Source organism: Apteryx rowi, unplaced genomic scaffold (assembly GCF_003343035.1).
Source record: "Apteryx rowi isolate R43461 unplaced genomic scaffold, aptRow1 scaffold_480, whole genome shotgun sequence".
In the NCBI taxonomy this organism is placed as follows: Eukaryota; Metazoa; Chordata; class Aves; order Apterygiformes; family Apterygidae; genus Apteryx; species Apteryx rowi.
This window is the reverse complement of record NW_020450739.1, coordinates 164,454-189,322: the sequence shown is the minus strand read 5'-3', so window position 1 is coordinate 189,322 and position 24,869 is coordinate 164,454. Positions and strand designations below refer to the sequence as shown.

The 24,869-nt window shown below is 42.8% G+C and overlaps 1 protein-coding gene across 28 annotated transcripts; it reads right to left on the bottom strand.

The window, feature by feature from the left end:
* Positions 1 to 878: 878 nt before the first annotated feature.
* On the bottom strand, positions 879 to 24,410 carry ING5 (inhibitor of growth family member 5). 28 transcript variants are annotated; one of them, XR_003255615.1, is made up of 19 exons: positions 24,276 to 24,410; positions 23,066 to 23,137; positions 22,186 to 22,352; positions 20,552 to 20,663; positions 19,493 to 19,586; positions 17,959 to 18,094; positions 17,713 to 17,774; positions 16,943 to 16,981; positions 12,488 to 12,867; positions 11,325 to 11,382; positions 9,452 to 9,591; positions 8,555 to 8,748; positions 7,185 to 7,353; positions 5,870 to 6,013; positions 5,222 to 5,364; positions 4,203 to 4,368; positions 2,561 to 2,942; positions 2,326 to 2,370; positions 901 to 918 (listed from the first exon to the last, which is right to left on the bottom strand). XR_003255615.1 is itself a non-coding variant. In XM_026078480.1 (17 exons), the coding sequence occupies exons 1-17, from the start codon at positions 24,310 to 24,312 to the stop codon at positions 2,683 to 2,685; spliced, it is 2,373 nt and encodes a 790-aa protein (XP_025934265.1). In that variant the 5' UTR covers positions 24,313 to 24,410; the 3' UTR covers positions 879 to 2,682. The 28 variants fall into 28 exon arrangements, 23 of the variants coding, with proteins under 23 accessions (XP_025934265.1, XP_025934267.1, XP_025934266.1 ...); XR_003255614.1 differs by having other exon boundaries at positions 879 to 2,370; XR_003255613.1 differs by having other exon boundaries at positions 900 to 918; positions 2,326 to 2,942.
* Between the last annotated feature and the right edge of the window lie 459 nt (positions 24,411 to 24,869).

Below are 24,869 nucleotides of genomic sequence, written 5' to 3'. Positions count from 1 at the left end.
TTGCAGAAAAGTGGGAGAAAGAACAGGACTGGCACGTGATGACAGTGGCATTTTGTTCCTCTACATTCTGTCACTTGCTCCAGATATTTTTTTAATGATGGTGGCTCTCATGTCAACAAATGGAAATGATGCTTCATTGCCACCAGCAACAGCATGAGAGGCAAGGTCTTTGTGTTCAACAGGCATACACTAATCTTAAGAGATCACAGCAAATGAAGAGCAACATTTTCACTTGGAGCTGGTGGTTGTAGGTGCCAATGTAGCTGGTGCCAGTGTAGTCACTGGCAGGGCTCATCAGCACTACTGCTCTTCTCATTAAGAGCTGGTCAGGTTCTTCTCTTCTGTCCCTGATGCTTTGTTCACACACCCTGAGTGAGAAAATACCTCCTCTGATCAGTGTTGCTTCACCAGTAAATCAGAGCAAACTGTAATGGGAAAGAGAATGGGAATATCTACACACACTATCACGAACACAAACAGGACACACTATATGTCTAAACTGTGTTTCCTTAGCTGAAGCTCTAGAGAAAAAAGGTGGCTCTCAGCACTCTGGCCAGAGCATTGCAGGATTCCACCCACATCTCCTAGGCCAAAGAAACCCGATTTGCCAAAGGATTTCAGCAAAACTAGATTTCTGCTTATAGTCTCTAGGCCACTAGAAGAGGCACATCAGACCAGGGAGTTTCGGTTTTGATCAGTATATAATTCCTACTTACAGTCAGGATACAACAAATGAAAATCAATTGTTATATCCCACAGAAAATGAAAGCCTGGCTTTTTTTCTTTTTTGAAGTAAGTCTTGTGTGTTATTACTTTTTTTTTTAAACACAGGATCAAAACTCACCTTCATTACAGCTCTAAAAATAATGTTAAGAGGCTTCAAAATGTGAAGAGATCTTTATTTGTAGAAAGGTACTTCTGAAAGACAGCATTAACATGGTCTTATAAATTAATAGTTCAAAGATATCCATAATAACATAAGCAATCAAAATCAAAACTCCTGATGGATAAAGTTTCTACCGCACTTCTGATTCTCTGCTGGGTTTAAATATGTTTGTCCTGAAATGGAGAAGATTACAGCTGCATTGCACTTTAGGTTAARAAACAGATTACATTACCATGGCAGAATATACACCTGGCATAGCCTGTACAGCCCTTCCCTTGCAGGGGGGATGTATGTCATATGTCATACCACTTTTGACTTCTGCCTGTTGGTGTAACGATGTGAACAGTACCTGTCAGGTATCTAAGAGTTCTCCTCTCAATTACCCCTCAAGGCCATTACTGCTATATGTTATCAAGTACTATTCCTATTGTTTGCCTATTCCCACCCATAATGCTTCAATACAATCTTTGTCATGAAAATTTAAGGGAAGGCTAAGACCAGCATCCAGGAGCTGGAAAGATCTGTCCATAAGATGAGTACATAAAAGTTAAATCGGTGGAGAATTTCAGGAACAGAATCCTGCTGTAAGAAGGACATATGCATCTGGCTAGATAGCCCTCACCTGCTCTGCTCCCAAAACAACACTGATAAAATCCTCTTCAGCTCTCTGTGGACTCAGATGTGTAAAACTTTTTATGTTGGTATGTGACAGTCACATTCACAAAAAAAAAAAAAAACCAACCCATTGTAGTGCACTTATAGGGCAATAGCAGACAGAGTGGGATCTCAAATGCTAACACAAACAAAAGGCCTGTCTTGGCATTAGCAGGTCAGACGCTGTAAAGAAGCCTCAAACACTGCACATTAGCAAGGGCACTGCCGCTATCAGTCAGCTCTGACTCCAGTCATGTGCCGTACATAAACCTTGATATTGCCTTGCTTACCTCTCCCAAATACGGTGGTGAGCAGGAGGGTGGTAAGCAGCTCTAGGTTTAGGATCAGGGACCCTACTGCCATAATTCTGCTGGTAATACCAGACCAAGGCAACATAAAAGCCCAAAGGTCCCTTGCTCCTGAAAAATAATGCTTGCTACTAAGCCTCTTTTGCCTGAAGGATGCCATATGCAGAGGGGAAGGGTGAGAGGATAAGAGAAAAGGAAGGAGAGTCCCCAGAATTTAATCTTCTATTTTTCAAACTCAGCTACACTCCCAAATCTAATACCCAAGTCTGCAGGGTGCAATAAACTACAGATTCCAAGCTGTGACGTTTTATGTTGGCCCTTCTGTCTGAACACTACATAATTACATATTACATGACTATTACATAGACAACAGAGAAGGTCAAAGACATGCTATAGGCTGCTCCTGTTTTCCCCTCATCTCTTTGATGCAGAACATATGTGGCAATGAAACCGAAAAGAGAGAGAAACAATAATCACCAGAGCTTGAGAGACGTAGGGACTCTTCAAGGACTCTTCCACTACCTGGACGGAGGAAGAAACCAACTTTAAACATCAGGTGAGCAGGTAAGACTTTAAAAGAAGTCTGTATGCTTAGCTTGAGTGTTCAGACTAAACAGAAAACCCACACAGTCAAAAACATGAATGTACTCTTCTTTTGAAAGAGCAGACAACCCTGAAAAGAGGAACCACGTTCCTTTACTTGTTTCATTACCCTAAGGAAATAAGCCAAGGAGCATTTCATGTGATTGTTTGATCCATCAATTTGACTGTGGCTGAGCTAGAGATGCAGTCATCACGTGATGGTATCTGCTCAGTTCTCTGAACGTGTTGTTCTCAGGAACTGGAAGGCAGTGTCTTATATGGATTGAGAATCCCTTTGGGGTCTAACATGGCTTTGAAACGCTGCATTAGAAAGACTGCTTCCTTGGGTTTGCTATACTGAATGAAGCACTTTTTCTTGAAACCCAATCCATGCTCTGCACTGATACTGCCATTGCATCTTGCAGTCCACTCGTACACAAATGGCTCAATGGCATCCAGCAGGGAATGGCTGTAGGATTCCGCTGTGATGTTCAAGTGCAGGTTTCCATCTCCTGGAAGAAAACATTGAGTTTCTCTCACAGACCTGTCTCTGTAATGGCCCTGCAATGGAGAATCTTTACTGGCTCAGCCATGCACTCAAACAACGGTGCCTTTGTTAGGCTCCAAATTGTGTGTAGAAGGACTATGAACTGTCCTTCTACAAACACTAGGCTTCTTCTGTGCACAAATAATTCGAAAAGGATCTTTGTTTTTGCATTCATTCAATACAATCTTTGAGGAAGTCCTCTAAGTTAAGTAACTTTCAAACTCCTCCTTTCGTGATTTTAAAACTCAAACAACTGCGTTTCATTAATTATTTTTTCTGCACTGAGATGGCATGCCAAGATTCCCCCAACAGTATTTTGTAATGATCGTTAGATTTTAATATAGCCCTGCATTACTTCATTATACTTGTGCAATGTTCTAAATGCACTTCAGCACTGGGTCAACAGAAACAAAGCAGAGCATTTTTTTTTCTTTTTGCTGCTTGTGCATAACAGTCTTTGATTAACCACAAGTTATTGGGTATTCAGAAGACAAAACAAACATTTTCACTCTGGCACCTCTTCCTGCATCCCAGCAAACTCACAGTACATGGCCTAACTCTCAATATGAAGAGCTACATTTGAAAACCAGTAACAAATGCAACCTTTATTATGCAACCTCCTCTGTGTCTCTCAAATCACCTCAAACAAAGAATGCTGAAGAGTGTTCTGCTTTTATTAGCAGAAAAGCTCTGCTAAACAACCAATTTATCTGTCCAATTTACCTGGAGCATGTAAAATCAAATTAGCTTCAAAGCACACTGACAAATGTACAAGTCTTTTTTTGAATTATTTGTATCACTTTCTTTTAGGAGTTAATGGCTCAGACATAATTGATTCAAATACTACTACTCACTTTAGACAGGAAAGTGTTTAACCAAATGTGTCTATGTACATTAATCACATTTATGTAAAATTAAACAACCTACAAATTTGATCAGGAAGTACAGAGCAAAAAGATACTAATGACCAATTCAATTACTGACTGACTAGTAGTTATGCCATCTAATCACACTTGCCACACATATATGAAATACTGTCTGAAAGCAATGAAATTCAAAACATGAAGATCCTTGTGCATTCTCCTCTTTTGATAGTTCTCAGCTAACAATTGCTATTTAGTCTCTGCCTCTCAGAAATCTAAAAAAACCCTCCAAAGCAGTTGCACAGCAACTACACCTGGACCTCAAGGGAGAAATCAGCTCCTTTCCCAGCATCTGCACTCACCCAGATGGCCATAGCCCACCACATTTTTGGCACACTGGCCCAGCCGAGCCCTGGTGTCAGTCACGAGATCATACAACTTCCCCACAGGGAGTGAGATGTCGTATTTGTAAACATAACCGTCATGAGTGAGGGCCTCTGTGATCCTCTCCCGCAGGCTCCAGAGCATCTGAGGAATCAAAGATCAAAGAAATACAAATGAACCAAGTACTTCTCAGGTTCCATGCCTCATGGCATGGAGGGGAAAAGAGTCTTGATTCTTGGCATATAATGTCAACTCCTGATATCCCTTTGCCTCTTGAAAGCTTGTAATAACATTTGTTCAGCAACATCTACAGTGAAGCGCTACACCAACTCTCTAAGCTTGACAGTACCCAAGAGACAAAGAACATGCATCATGTGCGTGGGCAGATACTCTCTCCAAACCAGTTTTGAGTTTCCCAAGAAGCAGGGATATGCCTCCTCTATTAACCTGCAAGGGTCGGTTTGGGAACCAGTGCTGGCAGAAGCACAGGCTAGTGTAAAAGACCCATGCAGACACAAATCACTGTTCTCCTAACTGAAATACTACACATGACAACCTGAGTGCTTATAATGAATTGTCTGTCTCATTCCCTGAGATCGCGGTCTCTGACTGCAAAGCACCATCACTCTGGCTTACAGGACTTTCTTGTTCACTCCTGGCCTCACTGACAACTCATTCCTGACCTATGGCAGCTTCTTGTTTCCATAGTTTTCAGGGGGTTTAGGTCCTGTCCCAAAAATTCCTAAAAGACATCATACGCTATTCTCGTGTTTTTAAAATAGAAAATATTCACTGAAAAACCAAATACTCAGGTCTTCTGCTAAGAGTCAGCAGTGGGAAGCATTCTCCATAAACTTTCTTATTCAATGTGCCAAATAAGCTATCAGGTCACTCAGGGACATTGACACCAAATATCAAACAAATGCCAAACTTCCCTATTAAAAATACAAATCCAAGCAGTCCAAACAGATTTGAGTATGGGGAAATGATGACTTGCCTTTATTTTCTTTTCATCTGTTGCCACAGTTCCATCAGTGACCAAACCAGAAATCATAACTTTTTCTAGAAAGTTGTTCAGTTTTTCTTCATCATGTGTTGAATTGGAGCCCGAAGTTTCAATTAGAACATAAAATGGGCTCCCTGAAAGYGAGGGAGAACAAAATGAGCAGATGCTCTGTGGTAAAAGCACAGGAATTTAGTACAGATTTGGGAGCTTTTCCCAAGCTTGGCACATTTAATAGGGGGGGCTCCACTGCTCAGATTTCTGATGCTGAAAAAGAGCTGAACTCAAGTTGAAATCTTTTATGTGTAGGTAACTTACAAATTCTGTCCTCTACCTAACCATTACTCTTTAAAAAACTAGTATTTTTGTGGGTGGGAACTAGTAGAAGTAAAAAGTTATGTCATTAAAGACTCCTATCAAATGTGTTTGGGATAGAATACTGGGTACAAAAATTACGAGGGATGCACACACACTCATTGACATATATATAAAACTAGGCTAAAAAAACTAAGAAATACTCTTAGTATGTACTCTGACAGAGTCAGAGTCTTAGTCAGTACTCTGACTAAGAAATACTCTTTCTAGAGCAGAAATTACACTATCTGTTTCTTTCACCTAGACAGAGGGTATCAGTTTTAGTACCTGTTACTGGATTGGAAAGCTTAAGGTGTCTCTTGACCAATTCCATGCACTTATCATCCATGAACTCATATGCAGACAAGATCTCTCCCAGCATGGCTCTGCAGGTTGTAAATGTTTTCAGAACCTGAGTGAAACTCTGACACCCTTGAGACAGACCACAAAGACGAATCAGGAACAAAAAAACACCCCCAGAAAAACTTCTAATAAGTTTTAAAAAGCCTATCAGGTTTCAAATCATCTTTCCCATCTCTAACAAATATAAATGACTACCCTACATGAGTTTAAATCAACAGCTCCTGTATTGGTTTGGTTTCAGTTGGTTTTGAAGGTATCAGAGCAGAACAGCAAGAACATAGAGCAATTAGTCTTTGCCGTGGCAAAATCTCTAAGACAGTTCATACCAAAATGACTGCCCCAACCCCAGTTCTCCGCACAGGCAAGAAGACAACCCAAAAGGAGTTTGAATGCCATAGTAAGAGTCTAGACTAATTCTGGCGTCCACTGCACATATCCCACAGGTTTGTCAGGGCTCAGAGTACCCTCACCCCTTCTTAGGAGTTTAGCGCTCTGCACTCAAGGCCACCTCTCTGATAAAAGCAAGGTGTTTGAGCAGCCCCAGCTGGCCTTGGTGCTTTTCAGGAAAAAGCTGGAAGAAGTCTCAGTGGAGGTTCCCCCAAAAAACTTTGCCAAAAAGCCTCAGCAGGGGTTCTCTGACTTTTGCTCAGGAGCAGTTTTTAAGGAGCTGCACTGCAACCATGCCTGTGCCTGGCCATGTACCCCGTTGATCCGGACTCTGACCTGCAGACTTAACTTTCCAGCCCTGCCCTGTAACTATGGTCTTGCCTGGTGATTACTGGACTGTGGCTGCCCCTGCTTACTGTCACTGGATGTGCCCTGCTCACCTCACTTCGGTACTGTGGGACTGAGCCCTTGCTGGTGATGGCACTGTCCTTGCCTGCCTGTTTGTCCTGTTAAGCTCCCAGCTCCCCTTCCCTGTGGAGCAGCCTGCCCTTGCAGGTATTTTATACATTTATACCACAGATATAAAATACCTACACAAGTATTTTAACAGACAGCACAGTACTAACTCTCAGAAACAAACTCATGCTCATCATGATACCAATGCTTTCTTCTCTCTGTTTCTACATCCTTCGCAATCTCCGATTTCAGGTGTGAAATTATTAATAGCAGCTCACATGACAGCCTCTTTTTTTGCTACAGATCCCAAACCAGCTCCTGTTTTCCTGATAGTGTCAACACAATCGCTACTGGATAGCAACACATGGCTGGGGAGCAAGTCTACCAAGGTGCCTACCTAGGAATGCCAGATTCACAGCCTTAGGTTTCTGAGGACAGAGTATGGAGACAGCAGTGATAACTCCCAAGGTCCCCTCAGATCCAATAAAAAGCTGCTTCAAATCATAGCCAGTGTTATCCTTGCGCAGAGATGCCAAGCAGTCCAGAACCGAGCCATCAGCCAGCACCTGCAAGAAAACAAGGAGACCCAATCAAAACATCTATGTAGAAAGCTGCTGTGATGAGCTTGTTTGACATACTAAGCTGATGAAAACCTGCTGCTAGCCTCCTCGTGCTGCAGAATGCAACATCAGCTACTGCCTGTTCCTACACTCTCTTCATCTCTCCCTCATGCCTAGATCTCTCCACTCTTCCTCCCCTCTATGAGTTTTCCCCCAAACTTGTCTCCTTTTTGTTTAGAGGTGCTGTTTGCGCATGTCTGGAAAGAACAATAACAGCAAATTGAGTTTACACAACTTTTCCTACCAACCACTGCTGACAAGATCAACCATTCTTTGAAGCCCTAACTCCAGTCATTCAATGGAAACAAAGAGCACTTTTGAAACAGTGAACACAGTTAACCAGAGTGAAGCAAGTCCTCCACCACTTGAGCCCTTAAAAATCAGGACTGAATGCCTCTAAGACATGTTGCTATTAAAGGCTGCTTTTAAGCTAGAGGGATTAATGTGAGGGACAAAATTTCCCCCTTTTGAGCCTACACAATAAAACACCAAACGGGGGTTTTGTTGCCTAGCCAACTTATTTTCTATTAGCTCTCTGTTCCCAGTCCTAGAAATCTTTCAGATTCACCAGCCTGTCTTTACACACAGAGGCGCAGGCCTGGTAGGGCTGAAGCAGGCTGAAGAACACTTCACGGACCACAAAAAGCTGTGGTAATACGGAAGAATTCTAAGACAAAGCCAACAGGCAAGCAAACCCAAAGTAGATTTGTCTGTTAAATGCTGAGTATTTAACAAATGCATCTTGACAGGTCTGAAATTCTGAGTGAGAAGCCACTAAAAGAGGACTGTAGGATGGATTTTGCTTCCTAGAGCATTCCAGAGATCCACAGAGGAATCAACCTCATCCAGGTAACCTGTGATCACCAAATCTCTCCCCACCTTCTTCTCATTTCTCTGGATAAGAAAACCATCTAATACCACTTATATCAGTAAGGACAGAGCTGGAAGCTGTGGTATAACTAAAAGATGCTATGTTCATGAAGACACTTGCTGACACTCCTCAAAAGAGCCAAGCAATAAATGGTTAAAAGTGGGATCCTGGAGAGGATCTTGTCTGCACAATGGATAGCTAAGGGCTAGAACACCGAAAATGGAGTAACAGGGAGAGGTCCAGACACAAACGGGAACTGCAAGGTACTCGCCTTACCACTTCCAGTCCTAGCACAGTCCCTCGGAGAGAGCCATATCTCAAGAGCCGTAAGCCTCCGGCATTTGTGGCCACATTACCACCAATGTGACAGCTACCTTTTGCTCCCAAGTCAAGAGGCATGATAAAACCCTTCTCCTCCAGGTACTGGTTGAGGTTCTCTAAGATGCAGCCAGCTTGGCACACAAGGATTCCTGAAACATAAACATACTGTTATAACTTGATGCCCAAAAAGAAGGTGCCTCCTAAAGAGTCAGGATAGTATAAGCATTTGCAACCACTTGTTCTTCTCCAAATCCTTCTGGGGTTCAATTTAAACCCAGAAGAACTCTGTGCATGTCATACAGCTTTGTCCTACTCTTCCTCAAACCTACGAGAGCTTGGCCATTGACTTAACATCTGGTCATTTAGAGCCTTGGACATGTAAAACACTGACATTAAGTATATCTCTGCCTGTAATTCTCCCTCTCTCAATATTTTAAGGACCAAAATACTCAAACAAGCCTGGTTTCTCACTTTCCAAATTCAAACAACCTATAAACTTTCCTCATCCCTCTCTTCCCTCAGCCAGTGCAAAGTTATCATGTGCCTCCTTCACCACTGTCATTCTGTTCAATCTGTTGGTTTCTCATTTGGATTTGCAAAAGAACAGAATGTACACGGGTATTTCTCTTCTCTCTTTCTTCCTCTCTCTGCCACCAGATGGATTTTTAGATCTGCTGCTGTTACCACCTAAGAGTACATCAGTAGCAGAAATCTGGATTTAACAAATCTCTGATGCCCATTACGATGCTGCAGGGCTGAACCTTGCTGATGATGCAGTTACTGGCTCCTGGAAGGAAGGCTGGGTTAGAGCGAGAGCCTTCTTTCTGGGAATAACATGTCCATGATATTTACCAGACACCTTGTCAAAGCTGATGATCTGGCTCATGAGAACTGTGGAGAGAATGATCTCATCGAAGACAGGAACACTGCCCCCAACAAGGCCTGTGTTACCCCCTTGTGGGTTTACAGCCAGGTTCCTCTCATGGCAGTACCTGGAAGGGAATAGGTTTCCCAAAGTATTATGCTTCTCAGGACCATGCCCCAGTCTATCAGAAGAGTTTCATCCCCTTGCATATTGCCAGTTCTACCATGCAATTTCTGCCTGAAAATCACAGCTTACTCTGTTCATAAATAAGCTATTCATGTAGCAACTTGACTTCTTCAATAGGGTCTGACAGATTTGCAGTCATTTAAGACATTATTGCCCTCCCCAGCTCCTCTTCAAGAAATTAATGCTCTACGGTAACAAAGCATGTGCATCTATGCCTTAAGTGCTCTGTCAGCCTACCATATCAGTGCAAAGTGCCATCCATCAAATCCCCTCTGAACTTGCAGAAGTTCTTGTACAGTTGATTACACAAAGCTGCACTGCACCAGCAAGTATTTCAGAAGTCCTGAGATTTACTGTACTTTATATTTCTGTCGCAACAGAGCTTGGACCAGGTTCACGCAGCTTTTTACTCTTTAGCCAAATGGTGATCTTGTCTCCTGATGCTCAGCTAGACCTGCTCTCACGCCCCTGAACTAGAGAAGTGTTATTACTGATTTAGTGGACTAAAAGATCATCTCCTCAAACTGCCTGACTCTGGCATCAGGCCCAACATCTCTACAGCAGGATTTTTTTTTTCCATATCTCCTAATCTTCTTTCCCTTCCTCAGATGCAGCATTCCTGAATCCTTCAACACAACCACTCCCACTGAGCACTAATTTTGACAGTTTAGTAGAGCAGAAAAGTCTTTGATGCTAAAACTACTCTCTTATTTCTCTCTCCCCCTCATGTCTTTCCCCCACTCCAAGTATTCCTGAGAACTTTTGAATCTTCTAATCAAAGCCACCAACGTGAACTTGGAAAGTCTGCTGCTGTCCATCTAGCCTTTGCAAGGACGTCTGGCCAGGAAACAAGAGTTTCATTTGGTAAAACAAGTGAAAGTTCAGCCTTTGTTTCTGCCGGGTATTGACATGACACAATCACCTCAGAACAGCCAGTGGGTTAGGAAGAGCACTGGGCCTACGAAATACAAGGCACAGGTTCAAGTCCCTTTCTGCATTGAAAAGTGTCAGCTCCTTCTGTGAAAACATTTCTAGTTAGGAAACTCACTTTAGCGCTGTTTAAGGAAACTATGCAGTCACCCAGCTTGCTTTTGTATTTATCCAACAGTCTCCTATCAAACAGCTGATGAATCTAAAGGCCAACATCAACCAGAATCACAGCACCCTAGAAGCCTCAAAGATAAATGATTTCTATGACGGTTCTGCACAATATAGATCAAAAATGGGGTACAAACAGCTCCAAAGGCATATGTTTGCTCTTCTTCTCACAGCAGTAAAGAGGCAGGGTGGTTTTTGTCCCTTCTGACAGTAAAAAGACAGTGATCAATAAGCATGTCGATACTGTTGACCCACCAGCAAGCATATTTCTGGATTAAAAACAGCATGCAGTGTCTCCTGTTCAGTGAGCAGGTGGAACAAAAGGTATGCAAGGAAACAGCGAGGAACCTAAAGGGCTGTGGGGGGAATGTGGAACATAAAGGTCAGAATAGAGAGTTGTAGTCACTGAAGTTCAATCACAAGACATATAGTCAAGAAGAGGGCAGCTTCAGTAGTTCCAGTGCTCATGGCAATTAGTTGGCTGAACATCTGAAAGTTTCCTTCACCTGGTTGACCCTCCCAAATTAGACCGAAGTTTGTTCACTCCAAAGCCCAGACAAAAAAGGTGCATATTACCTGAGAACCTGAGATACCTCTGCAGCTGTCTGTGGCTTCAACAACAGCTTACTACAGCCTGCAATGAAAGCAAGAGACTCTCAAGGCAAGTTGTAGGCTGTATAGAAATCAGAAAGAGAAAGGCGGCAACACATTATGTCTGAAGTAACAACACTCACAGAATCACAGAACGACTGAGGCTGGAAGGGACCTTTAGTGGTCATCTAGTCCATCCCCCCTGCTCAAGCAGGGTCACCTAGAGCACATTGCCCAGGTCCCTGTGCAGATGGCTTTTGAATAGCTCCAAGGATGGAGACTCCACAACCTCTCTGGGCAACCTGTTCCAATGCTCTGTCACCCTCACAGGAAAAAAGTTTTTCCTTATGTTCAGACAGAACTGCCTGTGTTTCAGTTTGTGCCTGTTGCCTCTCGTCCTGTCACTGGGCACCACTGAAAAGAGTCTGGCCGCATCTTCTTTATACYCTCCCTTCAGATATTTAAAAGCATTGATAAGATCCCTGCTCAGCCTTCTCTTCTCCAGTCTCAACAGTCCCAGTTCTCTCAGTCCTTCCTCATATGAGAGATGCTCCAGTCCCTTAATCGTCTTAGTAGCCCTTCGCTGCACTTGCTCCAGTAGCTTCATATCTCTCTTTTATACTGGGGAGCCCAGAAGTGGACGCAGCACTATGAGCTAGAGTTACCTTAATCTTTTCCTTTTAAACAAACAAACATTTTCAATAGTGAGCTTTCTCTTAAAGCACTGTAAAAACTTTGCATGTGTACATAGACTTAATTTCCAGTGGGAGAAGGTGTTCTATATTCTTATGAAATTTTTGACAAACACAAAAGAAAAAACATAGACATTTGTTTTCTGAGGTTCAGTCAAAAATTCAGAAACTGTTAACAGAACTCCTTTGTTTCAGGCAAAACCTAATTAAATAGCTAATGGGATTCAGATTTTCTTTGATGAAAGCTAGGTATTTCTCATAGAAATATTTTCTATGAGGAAAAAATACTCTGAATAAGGTTTTGATCCACTCTAATAACTAACTGATTTAGCAGGATCTGTAAAGACTTGCTCTGCTACAAACAGGGAGAAGATTTTTGTTGACAGACTTTTCATTCTGGTGGGCTAATGGGGGCAGAGGTTTGGCCAAAATTAAAAAACAAACAAGTTCACTTACCTTGGACTGATTTAAGCCAGTCCACATTAAATGGTTTCAATTCTTCTGGATTTGTGATGACTCTCCCTGGCATCAGACATTCAAAGAAAGCTACGTCATCATTGGAAACATGGGAGAAGGGCAGCCGCTGCACATTGTAACGCTCACTGGTCAGCATGACCTCCTGGAAGCTGGGGGAGGCTGGATGGAGTGCCCTCCTGCTCTGAGGACTCGCACCCCACGGCATCAACACTGGTTCCTTCTGCTTAAGTGTCCACTGGGCAGGAGCTGTGCTCCACTGTACCATGGTCCTCCTATGAAAGTTCATCAGCCACCTTAACTGAGTCCAGTGACCCCAAACAGAGTGATGATGGACCACAGAGGAAATCACCATGGTGACCCTAAAATGCAAGCACAAGGCTAGCTCTCCTTTATAAGTTCTTGCTCCCCAGGCAGTAAGAGAGCAGTTGCTTGCTCTGGGGCTTTCCCCTTACTTGAGGTAACCCACGTGTCGCTTAGGCAGTCTCCCAGATTGTAAGACTCTAGGAACGGGGCTCGTTACATGCAAAAACCCCAAGAACGGCTATCTGGCCCGGCAATACAGATCTGGGGGAAGCAACACCTGTCACAGGCCAACCCCAGCAAGAACGCCCTTTGGAGCTGGGAGTGAAGGCTTTCCGGAACTCCGCCGGGAGGGCACCGCGCAGCCGCGAGGTGACACCCCCCCCGCCCGGTTCCGGGCCCGGGGGCAGCTCCCGGTGAGCGCGAGGCGCTCAGCCGAGGGAAGTCGCCGGCGAGTCCTGCCACCCTCACCACGCTTCCGGGCCGGGGGCCCGCCGCCGGAGAGGCGCCTGGAAGCGGGCCGGTAGCAACCCCACGGCGAGCTCGGCCGCGACGGCCGTTACCGAAGCGGGCCGGGTCCACCGCCAGCTTTAAAGGCGCCGCCGCCGCCGCGCTCCGCCGCCGGCCGCCGCCGCCACCCCGCGGGACTCCCCCCCCACCGCGCGCGCGCGGCCGCGTAGCTGCGCGCATGCGCCCGCCGGCCGGAGGGCGGCAGCGCCCCCCGGCGTCAGGAGGCCGCCGCCGCCCGCGGGAAGCTGCAACCCCAGACAGTGTGCCCACATACACCCGTGTTCCCAAAAATATTTTATTTATAACAATATATCCATTATCTATAGCATGATCCAAAAATACAGATATACATTTTTACTTTACTTTTTTAATAAAAAGATTTATATTCTCTTCCATTTACCAAGGGAACATAGATCTAATTCCTTTAAAAAATAAAAACAATCAGGTTAAAAGTTGTTTCACGTCCAGTTTGGATGAATTGCAATAAAGCTGAACACCACAAAAATATTTAGGTGTCTTGACAATCTTTAGTGGAACATTCCTTTACATATCACAGTCTTGTTTTGTTCATCCTTCTCCATAAAAATATATTTAACACTGTACATTCAAAATTCAGGAGAAAGACTTCAATTCCTTAGTGACCAAAAATGAAGGCTATTGGTATTTCCATTTAAAATAGAGCCAAAAATCTCTAAACCCAGATGTAAATGGCCACCAAACGCTCTTGAGACTGTGACAACTGGTAGAGCCTCCGTGCTGATATGTTCTGAATAGGAGTTTATTGCTCATATCAGTTCAGATGGTCTGACACATTTGAGACGTTATGCTGTAAAGAAGAGTATGTTTTTACCTCATGCATTGCTTATGATACCCAGAAAAGTATCCTTAAGGATTGATGCTAACTTCCAGGGCATTAGKTTTTTTTTGTTTGTTTGTCTTCTTTGCTGGTTAAAATAGAAACATCTGTTCTTCTCAGCCACAGAAAGAACTTGCTAACAAAATATATTTTGCTGTCCTGACTGACCATCTTTTCTGAGTTTAGGGCAGTCAGCTTTGCACTTAGTCATCCATAGCTGCAGATTTCCACAACAGTGTGTTTCCAGCAACACCTCCAAAGAGGTGCAATATAATTTTGAGATTGTTTTAAAAATCAAACGCTTTAAATCCAACACTTAACTACTATTGTTAAAGCCCTTAAAAAAAAAAAAAAAAGAAAAAAAAAGAAGGTGTATAGAGTATCATTGGATGGAAGGGGAAAATAAAATCTGAAACAGCATCAACACTAGTCTTCAGGACACAGTGACACTCCTACATTAATCCAGTGTAACAGGCTAATGAGGTACAGGTCTTACTCACTGGTTACTGAATTAAAGGCTGGTTCATGAGGTATCATGATTCCTTTCTTACAGAGGCAGAAGGAAAAAGAGGGCTGACTATATTTCTAAGTTCAGGTTTGTGCGACTGTGCTTTTTCTTCCCCTTCTCAACAGCAATCGGCTTCTAATTTGTTTGTATGCTTTTGGTGGGCTTTTACAATGACAACAACAACAAATGAACATAATCTTGTAAACATAACTATGGAAACTTCATATACAACATGCAGAGTGATGCAACATAATGAAGACATATACAACATCACACTTTAAATGAAAGGGCTCTGGAGACAATTGTTTCTATAGCAGATACAATAGACCAGAACATGTTCACAGAAAACCTGTATCAGTAGCAAAAGTTTTCTTTTATGACAGTCCTGACATACCTGCAGCAGCTACAAAGCAAATCAGACCAAAAGCAAGAAAGGAGAACTGGCAAGAGCTGTGTTCTACTTTCTTTCATATGAGGGTCACCAACAGGAAAAAAAACAAAAAAAAAACCCMAAACAAAAAAACTTTTGTTTTGGAAGCAGGTTCCAAAATCCAACTAGAAGTGTTTTTCTTCTATATTGTTTACTCAGATTGTTTTTAAAGCAGAACAAAAGCTCATCTGGAAACCTCTTAATGCCTTTCCAATAGTCGATATCAAGAGTTCCTACAAAATGGCAAGCAAACTAGTACACAGCCTAGCACAGAGCTGCCATGAACACTTATCACGGGTCACAGCCATCAAAGTTCATGAACCCTGGTCTATACTGCTGCAGACTGTTTTTTTTCCCTGGCAGAACCACCTCTCCTCACAACATCTCCTTCTGTTGTAGGCAGCAAAGCTCCAGAATACAGAATATATAAAAGTGAGTGTCATCTTTGGTCTTCCCTCAACTCCTGCATCCACTATCACTCAGAAGAAGGAAAAAAAGAGAAAGATTTATTTTTGTACTCCTGATTTCCTTCTCTTCCTTTCACTGCTGCAAGTGACACTGATGACAGCAAGGATTCACATTTATAATCTGAAAAGCAGCTTAAAGAAGAACAGGCAAATGTTCCTCCGCCAAAAAAGACAAGTCATTTTAAAACATTCTTGCTGAGTTACCTTCTTTTTCAATGGTTCATAGCAAATGCTATTAGAAAAAACAAAACCCAACAACTACCACATTGCCTCCTTTTAGCTTTGCTGCACCATCACAAGAATCTATGCATCTTCCTTTAATAGTCTTCTGTTAAAACTTGTTTCCTAATTTACTGAGGTGCAACACAGGCATACACAAGTAACAAAAAAACCCAGGCCTTCATCTCTTCTTATGAATAAATCAGACCCTCTATCTCTATAACAATACTCTTGGGTTCATCTTCACAGTAATGAACTTAAAAAGATTTCCAGAGAAATAGGAAACAGTCAGGACAGATTGGTCAGTCACTCTCCCCCTCTCCCTTTCTCTCTCCTACTGCCATTAAGAAGCACTACAGGAGAATTCCTTTGATATTTTTAACGTTTTCCCACAGAAGAGAAAAGCCTTTTATAGGAGGTAAAAACTCAAATGGCTTGCTTCTGTTCATTTAATGTGATTGGGCATGATCAAGTCAAATAATAGCAGTGCAAAGTTAGATGGAAGTGACTCCCAAAAAGAGAATTCTCTCTAATGTGCACACACACATACATACACACAAACACATCCCCCCACACCTTCTCAAAACTAAACACAGTACTTGGCTTTGAGGAAATGGACACTGGAAATAGTTAACCAGCTTTCTTGTTCCTTTCAATACTACCAAACTGCACAACAAATGGACTTCACGCCTGAAAAACAGAGCATGCTTCTTGCACACAGGCAACAGTTACAGAAAAGTCCTTTTTCCCTACCACGCTAAGCTCCAGGCCTACACTATTTTGACGATAGTGATGGACCACACTGAAGATATAGCTGTCTCATTCCCCTGCAATGCCTTACGTGGTTTCATAGACTCCTATAAAACTAGCAAAAATTACAGCTTACAGGCTGCCCTAGCACTTCATAGTAACACAGATTTCAGTGCTCTGCAAGTGTAACAAATAAAATCACTGTGGCAAATTCCCTCCCTCCCAAAGTCCTTATGAAAGGACAGGCATTACAACTGGCCAATGGACAATTAAATATCAGATCAGAACAAGAAGGAGGGTAGGTTAAAGAAAATCAAAGATAATATTGCAGCATGAAGGAAAGAATATGTTAAACTCTTCTTGCCTCTGAGGATGCATTCCCTATATTCCTTACTTCTTTTTCTTTCTCTCCTGAACACAACGTGGACAAAACCTACAGAAAAAATATGGCAGTGATTAGTCCTGGAGTTAAAAACACTTAGCCCAAAGGCTCTTTTTATTATTTGGGAATGGGGTGGGGGCAGGGATTAAAAGTGGCCAATTAACTAATTGCAACAGTTTTCATGACATGCAAGAAGACTGGGCAAATAGGAACTGGACTGTAGCAATCAGCAACTCAGATGCTTTAGTTACTCAAATTGAAATGTGTGGCATTTTAAGTGCAAGACACAACATTTACCCAGAACTTCTGTCCTTCTAAAAAAAGAAAGTATAGAACAAGTCTATAATTCTTTCCAAGATGAACACATACAGAAGCGTAGCCTGAAGAGTTTCTGAACTTCACTTGGGGGGGGGGGGGGAAGGGGCCTGGGTCTTCTCAATTTTAACCAAAGCTGCAACTATATGACAATACATTAAGAGATGTCACGCATACACATCTACACAAGCATCAGTTCAAAAACTGCTCTGTTTATCACAAAATCTTGCATATGCCTGGATCTTTATTTTCCTCCTGTTGGAACCTACAGTATCTAAAGATTCCTGCAGAAGTACCCTTTAGGAAGCAGAAATTCCCCTTGTACCTCTACCTTCACACAAACACAATCCCATACCCTACAGGACGCAAACCCTCTGATGACAAGAGAAATGAGGTTTTAATAGTTATTGTGATTCTTACCAATGGAAACTTTAGCTGGGGGGGGGGGGAACGTAGGTCCTACTTACCATTTCCCTTTTGGTTTGGTGGTGAGGTCCACACAAGCAAAGTGGAACCATTCAATCGGGCACTGTGAAACAGGGGGAAAAAAAACAACATAGAGGAAGTGCTTAGTGTTTTGCAAATTTTACACTCATTTTGGATAATTTAATTGAGCAGGTATCCCCCTCAGATTTCACAGCTCTGTGATGCTGCAAACATCTTTTAAAAAGATACAGAGTGCATTTTGAAAATAAATCATCTCAAGTACTTACATCTGGGTTGTCACAGCCAATCATTTCTCCATATGACACCTGGTGACACAAGCAGTAGGTAGGTTCATTGGGATCCACTGGCATGTCTAAAACATCTGAGGGATGCACCGACAGGATGGTATCAGCAAACTCAGATCTGTAGACAAGGACAGGTTGAGAACAAAACACTTTTCAGTTACAGACAACAGCTTCCAAGACTTAAATCCCACTTGGAAAATTATTTTTAAACAGTATCCTCATTAGAACACATTCACCATATTTTAGAATTTAGGTTACTTATTGTAATAGGTGATAATTTGTTACATCAACTCGCAAAGTGATTTTACCATGAAACTAGGCGCTAAGTACCGGCTATCACCACAATGATTGTACTGAGCCAGCAGAGCGATATTGTATTGTGAAATGTATGCGCGCGACCTGAAGGGCACCACGTACAACGCAGAGGAAGACGCCAGCTTTCATCCCGACCCCCCCAGCAACAGCTGGCGCAACCACAGAAGTTACAGGCATATAAGGGGACTGTGAGCGGGGGATTGCGCGCGCCGTTGGTGGAGCAGGAGACTCCCCGGCCGCCCAGCGCTGTTTTGCTTACTTGTGACTTGCTCAATTATTCTATTAAATTGGAATTTATGCAACCCGGCCCGAGTGGTTGTCAATTTGTCGCGTTTACCTATAACACTTATCACATGTTATCCAAACCTACTTTATAATTTCAATTAATAATGAAACATAAAACATGATCTTTACTAGTAAAGGATGAAGAGAATGATTCATAGATAGCATTATTCAGTAACAAAGTTAACATACACATCACTTCTGTTTGTGGACAGACAAATCCGATTTTTTTTCAATGAAACTTTTTTTTTCTTATTATACCTTTTTTAGTCACATATGAGTGAACCCCCTTGCTCTGACATGGGTGTATGAAGTTAACATGTCAGCAATGCTCAATGGCAACATTTTTTCTTTCCTTCCTCTCCATTTAGCCAACTGAAAATACTGGTTAGGAGGGTCACCTTAATATAAAACATGTGACAGAGAGGGGACACACTTTCTTGCTTGCTTCAGAAAACTGAATTAGATTATTTAAGACTATTTAGGACATGATTATTTAAAAACAACCCCCAAAATTCTCCAACATTTCTAGGATAACACTACAACATCAATATTTCTGGGTGGGACTCTTCCCCCCCCCTTTTTTTTCCTTCCAATCAAGATCACAGGCAACCATTAAAGACATCTACATGACAAAAAGCAAAGCTATTTTCTCCCAACTTGCCAACAGCATCTTGGAGACTCTGGTCTCGCCCTTCCAGACAAAGGGCATTCCAAGCATGCTGAATTTCCATGTGCCAAGCAAAGAGTTAATTAACAAAGCTGACTTGTCATTAGGAAGATACTAATGAAATGGAGTAAGACCAGAAGAGCACTCGCCATCCATACAGGAAAGTCATATCTAGGGTAACATAAGCTTGGCTCAACATTTCATGCATTTTCCCCAAAGTCATCAGAGCTGTGATTATTCATTTCTTACCCTCCTTTGAGTTTCTTTTTTTTTGGTGTATCTTCTTCAGATGTTCGTCTGCCTCGACCCCGAGAGCCTCTTTTGTCTTTCTGACTTCGTCCTTCTACAAAGGACAAAAGAAGCATTTCAACTTACATGAATGGCATAAACACCCATAAATGTTTTCCTCTTGATGCATTTAATTGTTTTAAAATGCCTCTTTCATATGTAATTGAATATGAATGTCGATTCTGAAATGCACATATATTTTATGCTATAAACATACTGAGTTTACAAACGGTATGATGGAGTGCCAAATTATTTTACGCCTGCAGTTTTGACAATTAAATCATCACATTACAATGTCAGTCCATATAGATAACATTGTATTTGAACAGACACTCTGTAATAAACACTTTTTAAATCTAAGTATGTACGTAAATCTTAGCGATAACTAGCTAAAGTAACTTTTTTGTCCACACAGACATCCCTGACTTCACCCCTTATTTCATGATTCAAAAGCATAAAACTGTACTGCTGTTACCCATATTTAAATTTCACCTTAATCATGTAAGATTTCCAGCATACGTTACAGAAATTGGTACCTTCCTTTAACTTTTTTTTTTTCCTGCTATTCTCAGCTTGATTAATACTAAAATTCTGGTAAAAGAAGGAAAGCTTACGTTGTGTTAATAAAGTAAATCTCCTCTCCTCTAAAAGATTTTATTCAAAAACAGATCAAGCTTGAAACAGATATTGTTAAGAACTTTAAGAATGACAGGTTGAACATTATTTCGATTTTTGACAGAATACTTCCCCCTTTGCCAGTAGCTTCCTTACAAGCAGTGATGGGTCACATCAGGATACTCTGACAAAGGGAGACAGCAGGCTAGATTCCAATACTAGATATTTTTTCTTCCTCTGTTTGTTCATACAGGGTGCCCAGTGCAACACCATAAACATTTGAAGACCCTTAAAAAGGAGTACACAACATAGCCTCCAGAAATGAGAGCTACTTTGTATCTTAGCCTTTCTGGTTAGATGTGCTCTGTGCTGGAAAAGGCTGTCAAACAAATAAAATTTACACACTTTTCAGGCCTCGTCCTCCAGGGTTTTCAAAATCACTGACTTCCAGTTTATCTTTCAGATCTGCTTCAAACCGTGCCAAGTCTGCATCCAGCCGGCGGATATGCTTATCTACCTGCRCAGAAGAGGAAACCACAAACTGAATTTAAAAACAAACAAACACCACACAACCCACGCACACCACAGGAAGGTCTAGTAACTCATATATGCATGAACAGGAATATAATACTTCAGGGCAATGCACAAAAGGGGTACCACACTGGAAAAGGGGAAATGGTATACACAAAGGGAATTAGGTTGGAGAAAGGGGGGGGGGGGGGGGAGAAGGCAGCAGAGGACCCAATGCCAGTACAGGCAAAGAGAAATGCAGGAAGAGGGGGGAGGTGGCAGAAAGGAGAGTTAAAGCAACTCCGACTATTAGTTTGCAGAGCAAAACAAGACAACAAAAGATACTAACAAAAAATTTTGTTTTCTCCCTGAGCAACTTTCAAAGTGTATTATCAACTAATATCCATGAAATATATTGAGCAGATGAGTCAAGAGTCTCTACTATTTGACTGACACACTGTTTCATGAAATTTAATAAATACAGCCTTCCCTGACTACCTCCAATATCATGGCATGTTCATAAAATACATGTTAAGTAAATACCTTGTAATATTGCAGTTACACTAATGTGGCTTACAGAATACAGATGTAACCAAGGTATTTTTTTAAAGGAATAAAAGAAGAAATGCAGCTACAATACCTCAAGTTAGTGGTTATCTAGGAAACTGATTAATCCTGTAACATAATTTGTTTTTCTGCAGTATTCTGATGGCAGTAAAAAGTATTGCAACTGCTGATGTAGGCATTGCTTTTATTCACAACCCAAATCATCTCTGGTAGCTGGATAAAACATACTAAGTGTCAGTCAAAAGGATTCTACTCTCTCCTAGAGTTGTGTCCACGGGATAAAATACACCAAGATGAGAACTACTCAAAGGGCATCAAAACGGATACAGGAGCAGATGTGGAAAGCTGTATCTTTAGAAATAAGTTTTTCCCACTAGGTCCACGGAGGAAAGTTTGGTATCCAATACACAACTAGAATGGTGGAACTGACAGTTCTCCATCCTTTAGTCACCTGGAAATCAAAGTAATTGAAAAGATTTGCCACAAATCCTCCCCAAGGTAGTTTTGAAGTTGACTTCAAAAGTTTTGGTCATAACACGACCAGTTCTACATAAACTCTTGGGTGAAAGGAGAGCTGCTGGGGAAGAGGAGGTTGGGTAGAGTTGCTGGCATTATTATACAGCAGATGAGTAAGCAATCTAAAAGTGACCAAGCAATCTAGAAGTGCTCATTTATTAACCCTTCACCATAACAGAAGCCTACTTGACACAAAACCTGGTAATACAAGAGGAAAACTGAAGGCTTTATTTTTTGAGAGGGCAACAGTAATAAAAATAAGTTTGAGAACTAATACTTTGTTTCAGTACGATATTTAACCCAAATATAAATATGCACAGGAAAAGAAAAACATGCTGTGGAAGTGTCTTCTAAGTCTGTTAGCAACTCCATTCCAGAGTATGTTGTCATTTTTACAAAAATCTCACTGGTCATGCAACTCTGGCACACAAGCTTTAAGTTCTCACCATCTCATAGGTCTGCATGGCCAGTTGTACTTTATCATCGCTGTACTCTTTACATTTGCTGTAAGCACTCTGAATTTTTTTCAGGTGTTCTACTCGCTCCTCAGGCAACATGTTCTTCACTGATTCGATGTATTCTGCTGCAAGACTGTCAATTTCTGCTTTCTTATCTGAAAGGCAGACACAGTATACACACTTGAGAAAGCTGTCTTCCAAAGTAAATATTTTTTCCTTCTACCTCTCTACAGTATTTAGAAGGTCCCCCCCCSATAGTATCTAGGCTTCTCCTGAACCTTTAACGTATTTACCTTTTTTAAAAAATGAAAATAATCACTCTTCAACACCTGCAGTGTGATTCTGATCTCTCTAACACTTTATAGTTCATTAGGAGGAGGTGCTCACAACCACCAGTGTTCTAAGGCCAGAAACTGAACTGATGGGTTCACAGACTTCAACCTCTCTTCTCATACATTGGACATGATGTCATTTATCTTTCTGTTTTAACAGTTCAAATTTTCAAACTGAAAATCATTAACACACATTCCACACCAACACAAACCTCAAAAAAAAATTGGTCTTGCAAGACACACAACAATCTACAGCTCAGTAGATGTGAAAATATATGTAGGTCTTTAGCCGTGAGGACATTGGAGAAGTAATCACTCAGGCATGGTGATCACACTTATACACAACCACTACAGTAAAATAACAAACCAAAAAGACCCTAGTATTATGAGCATAGCCATCACAGAAATAAAATAAATGCAGCATACTGCTAAAGTCAAGAAAAGAAAAGGGGATGGGGCAAATCCCCACAGGGCTCTGTCCTTCAGGTGAATACTCTTTACTCAGACTTCAAGCTTACTGAAATACCTGAACACACCTTCTGTTCTCTGATCCAATTCACGCATCAGCTGGAAGTTCCTTTGCAGTTCACAAGGAAGGTTTTCAATGCCTGAAACATAAAGACCAATTCTACAGACTATTCTCCTCAACATGAGTCATCGTTCCTTTGACATGCAATATACTTAACCCATCAGCTCAACCCATACAAAACCAAAGACCTAGAAACAACACTGTGCCTGACCCAGCCATTAGTTTAATTATCCACAGCTATGATAAACATACGCATTYATAGAGATGCAAAAACACGATGCACCCCCCTGTTCTTGAATAGGAATGGCAACCAGTCTTCTGAGAATAAAGTCTTGGCAACAGAAGACCTTGGTGTTCCTACACTTGGATGTATGTTTAATTTTACATACAGTGAACTGTACAGTTTTATCAACAGAGCTTAGGGCACAAATAAGTATGGATGCAAAACTGCACAGGACCAATACTTAGCCTACTAACATGGCTACTTTGCCTGACTTTTTGGTAACTTCGATACACAACACAAAAGGACATTTCAAAGTCAGAACTGAGATTTTCAAGAAGGAGCTCATCTTTGCTGCCTTTTACGTTTTGTTTCTCGTGCTTCAGTGGCCGAAAGTAAATACTAAACAGCCGAGATTCCTACCATCTTCAAATGGAGGCCTCGTAAGTATTCAGCGATTTTGGAAGTCAGAATGAAGACGAGCACCTTTAACAAAGCCATTAATACCGAAGGCCCCACTTGCAAACCCGCGTTAGCTCTCCCAAGGAGACCCCCTGGGATTCGTGAGGAAGCCGAGGCAGGGCCGGCGGGGGCCGCAAGGCCCACGCCCGCCCGGCGGCGGGCCGTGCAGACACATGCCTTTCCCTAGCAGCCCCGCAACAAGGGGGACGCGGATCAGGGACGCGGATCGGGGACGCGGCCCCGATACGGGTCGCGGAGCCGGCGGCGGAGGCGGCAGCAACCGGGCGACGGCCCGCTCCAGGGGCGGGGGGCTCACAATGATGACGCACAGGAGGACCAGCGCTGATGACGCCAACACGGCGGCGACCCCACCCCGCCTGGCCCCAGCCCATGGCGCAGTTGCAATTCTCGCGCCGCGCGTCCGCAGAGCGCCCCCTCCCTCGCAGGCGCCGGCGCCAACCGCCGCTCCCGCCGCCGCGGCCCGCGCTCCCCGTCCCGCCTCCGCCGCCGCGGGTTCCCCGCGCCGCGCCCTCACTGTCTAGGTAGTGCTCCAGGTACATGGCGGTCGCCATCTTGCGACCCGCGCCCCGCCGCCCCCGCAGCGCCGCTTCTACCCGTCTCCCGGGCCCGCATGACAAGGGCCGCGGCCCCGGCCTCGTTCCATATTCATGTACCGCCTGCCGTGGATTGGCCACCGGGGACGCGCCTGCTGCATATTCATGAGGGGCGGGGCGGGGCAACGGGCGCCCGGAAGGGGGAGGGGTGGCGCGCGGGTCGCCTCAGGCGGCGGCGGCGGCCCTGAGGGCCCGCAGCCGAAGCCCTCATTGGTTCAGCAAAGAAATTCCTAGTGGATCATCCCTCCCGGAAGATTTAGGCGATTGCCTTTAGGCTGAGTTACAAGACCACCTAATTCAAAGGGGAGAAGATGGCTGCATCCAGTGAACTGGTCACCAACTTGTAAGCATTTGCTCGCCTGAGTGATTTCAGAGCCTGAGATGGCATCTTTGCATTTAAACAGCCTTGAATGAGTTGTCTCTCTATAAATAGTTCCACATGCTTTCCACATTTTAGCTTCATGCTCCCCTGCTGCAGCAAGAAGTTCCTCAGCCTAGTTAAATCTTTGTGAAAA